Source organism: Babylonia areolata, chromosome 4 (genome assembly GCF_041734735.1).
Source record: "Babylonia areolata isolate BAREFJ2019XMU chromosome 4, ASM4173473v1, whole genome shotgun sequence".
NCBI classification, from domain to species: Eukaryota; Metazoa; Mollusca; class Gastropoda; order Neogastropoda; family Buccinidae; genus Babylonia; species Babylonia areolata.
This window is the reverse complement of record NC_134879.1, coordinates 30265461-30267960: the sequence shown is the minus strand read 5'-3', so window position 1 is coordinate 30267960 and position 2500 is coordinate 30265461. Positions and strand designations below refer to the sequence as shown.

The 2500-nt window shown below is 49.5% G+C and overlaps 1 protein-coding gene across 3 annotated transcripts in view; it reads right to left on the bottom strand.

Annotated features, from left to right (window-relative positions):
• The window catches only part of LOC143281647 (ectonucleoside triphosphate diphosphohydrolase 2-like), a 106499-nt gene that overhangs the window by 48825 nt on the left and 55174 nt on the right, over window positions 1-2500 (bottom strand). The window contains exon 3 of one of the 3 annotated variants that reach the window (XM_076586894.1): window positions 1344-2102. In XM_076586894.1, coding sequence (XP_076443009.1) covers window positions 1344-1830 — 487 coding nt within the window. In that variant the 5' untranslated portion in view covers window positions 1831-2102. The remainder of the gene's footprint in view (window positions 1-1343; window positions 2103-2500) is intronic. The other 2 variants (XM_076586895.1, XM_076586896.1) reach the window with 2 other exon arrangements.

Sequence of the window (2500 nt, the reverse complement as noted above, 5' to 3'; positions counted from 1 at the left end):
CTCAAGGTCTAGTGGAGGTGGGAGAAAATACTGGCGACTGCCTGTGTGATTCGAACCAGTGCGCTCAGATTCTCTCCGGCGCTTCCTAGTCGGACGTGTCACCTCTTGGCCAACACCCACACTGTTGTGGGAAAAAAAAGACCCGGCCGATATTTTCTTGGCTCTTTTTGCTGTGATGGAGGCTTATCTGAGAGCAAAGTTTTATTGCTTAACTAAGAATCATACCATAATTACACATTCAATGTAGACAGGATGTGAGAACTCCCAATCATGGAAACATGACCCATGTTTTAACGTTGAAATATGGAAGCCAACCAGCTCTGTGAGCGTATCAGTCGTCAGGTTATTTGTATTTCTTTTTATCACAACAGATTTCTCTGTGTGAAATTCGGGCTGCTCTTCCCAGGGAGAGCGCGTCGCTACACTACAGCGCCACCTTTTTTTTCTTTTTCTTTTTTCTATTTCTTCCTGCGTGCAGTTTTATTTTTGTTTTTCCTATCGATGTGGATTTTTCTACTGAATTTTGCCAGGAACAACCCTTTTGTTGCCGTGGGTTCTTTTACGTGCGCTAAGTGCATGTTGCACACGGAACCCCGGTTTATCGTCTCATCCGAATGACTAGCGTCCAGACCACCACTCAAGATCTAGTGGAGGGGGAGAAAATATCGGCGGCTGAGCCGCGTGATTGGAACCAGTGCGCTCAGATTCTCTCGCTTCCTAGGCGGACGCGTTACCTCTAGGCTATTACTCCACTAGGGTTATGAAACCCTAAGTGACGTCACGATAGTTTTGCCAAACAGCAACAAGAGCAAGCAGAGGAGGCAGGTGGAGAAAAGAGGTAGACAGGTGGCAAGACGGAAGCCACTTTCTCTCCCAGTTTCCATTCATTACAATGTTTCGTTGTCGATATCGTATTGACTGATGATATTGTTGTTGTTGTTAGGTTTGTTTGTTTGGGTTTTTTTAATTTTTTTTTTAACAATACAATTCCCACCTCTGTATGCGGCTATAGTTGTAATCATAGTAAAATGCTCGTTCATCAAGTCATTTACTAATTTGTCCAACTCAGTGTTCTTCAATACAGCATTGGGAAAGTGAGAATGGAGTTGACAGTGAGACACAACTGTGGCCACTACTAATACTACTACTACTGCTACTAGAAGAAGAAGAAGAAAAAGAAGAACAACAACAAGCAGAAGCAGGACAAGAAGACGAAGAACTAGGAGAACAACAAGAACAGGAGCAACAACAGTAACAACAACAACAACGAGAACAAGATACAGCCAACGATGTCCAGACAGCTGACCCATCCAACCCTCAAACGATCCCCCAGACCCACTCACCGGCCGTGGCCATGACGTAGATCGGGGTGATGGCGTGCAGGTCCTCAGGGACCTCCTCCTGGGCGTACCCCAGCCCCTCCAGCAGGTACTCCGTCAGCCCGCCGCCCGAAGACCTCGTGGCGAAGCTGCCCAGGCCGGGCCGCACGCGCGTGCTGACCTCCAGCTTCACGCGCGGCACGTGGGAGGCCGACAGGGCAGGGGTGTAGGAGTAGACCTTGACCTTGGTGCTGGAGCTCCCTGCGTCCAGGAGGACCCCGAAGCGGAGGTTCCCATCGCCGTCCTTGGGCAGCACGTGGTGAGGGGTGTCCTGACCCACCGCCGCCTCCCTTCTGTGCCTTATGCCACGGTCCTGGCTGTCCACCACGCCGCCCCGTGCAGAGCGAAGTCCCACCACGTGGGGTATCCGAGACCCCTGACACGTCATCACGCACAGTGACGTCACGGACAGCAACAGTGACGTCATCCAAGTCGAGGGCTCCATCGTCATTTCTGCCTCAGTGTCAACCTGAGAGGCTGGGGAACGGCTCTACTGAGGGGTGGGCGGGTGGAAAGAGAGGTACAGCTGGCAGCCTCAAACACTCCTTCACATGGGTTCCACGACAGACATCACACGTCTACAGTCTCTTCGATGCCAGAATAGCCAGCTGCTGCCGGGTTCTGTATCCGAGTCCTTTCAAACCCAGGGGTACGTGTTCTCCACTGAAGACGTCAGTCGTCATTCGAATTCCAATGAACACAGCCAGGCGCTCACTCCCTACACTTCATCACTGATTCACTCACTCACCGTTGTGGAATGGTAAAGAGAGGGGGTTGGGGGGGGGGGGGAGGGGGAACTGAGAGAAGGCGTGAGTTTGAAATAAAATACCAAGCCTTAAATCTGATCACAGATCACACCAAGCCCTAACTTCTCTTATCACAAACCAAACACGAACCTATATATATATATATATATATATATATATAGCACCAAACACTACAACAATTGCAGCCAAACATCTCAATTACAAGCAAACATCCTACACAAAAAGACGTGCAAGATTTCACTGAACTGACATTCTGCGGAGCATTAAACTTTTAACACGCGATCTGGGATTCTAACACGCAGTGGATCAGTTGAACAGACGATGAGAATCACTTCAAAACGGACCCGGGAAAAA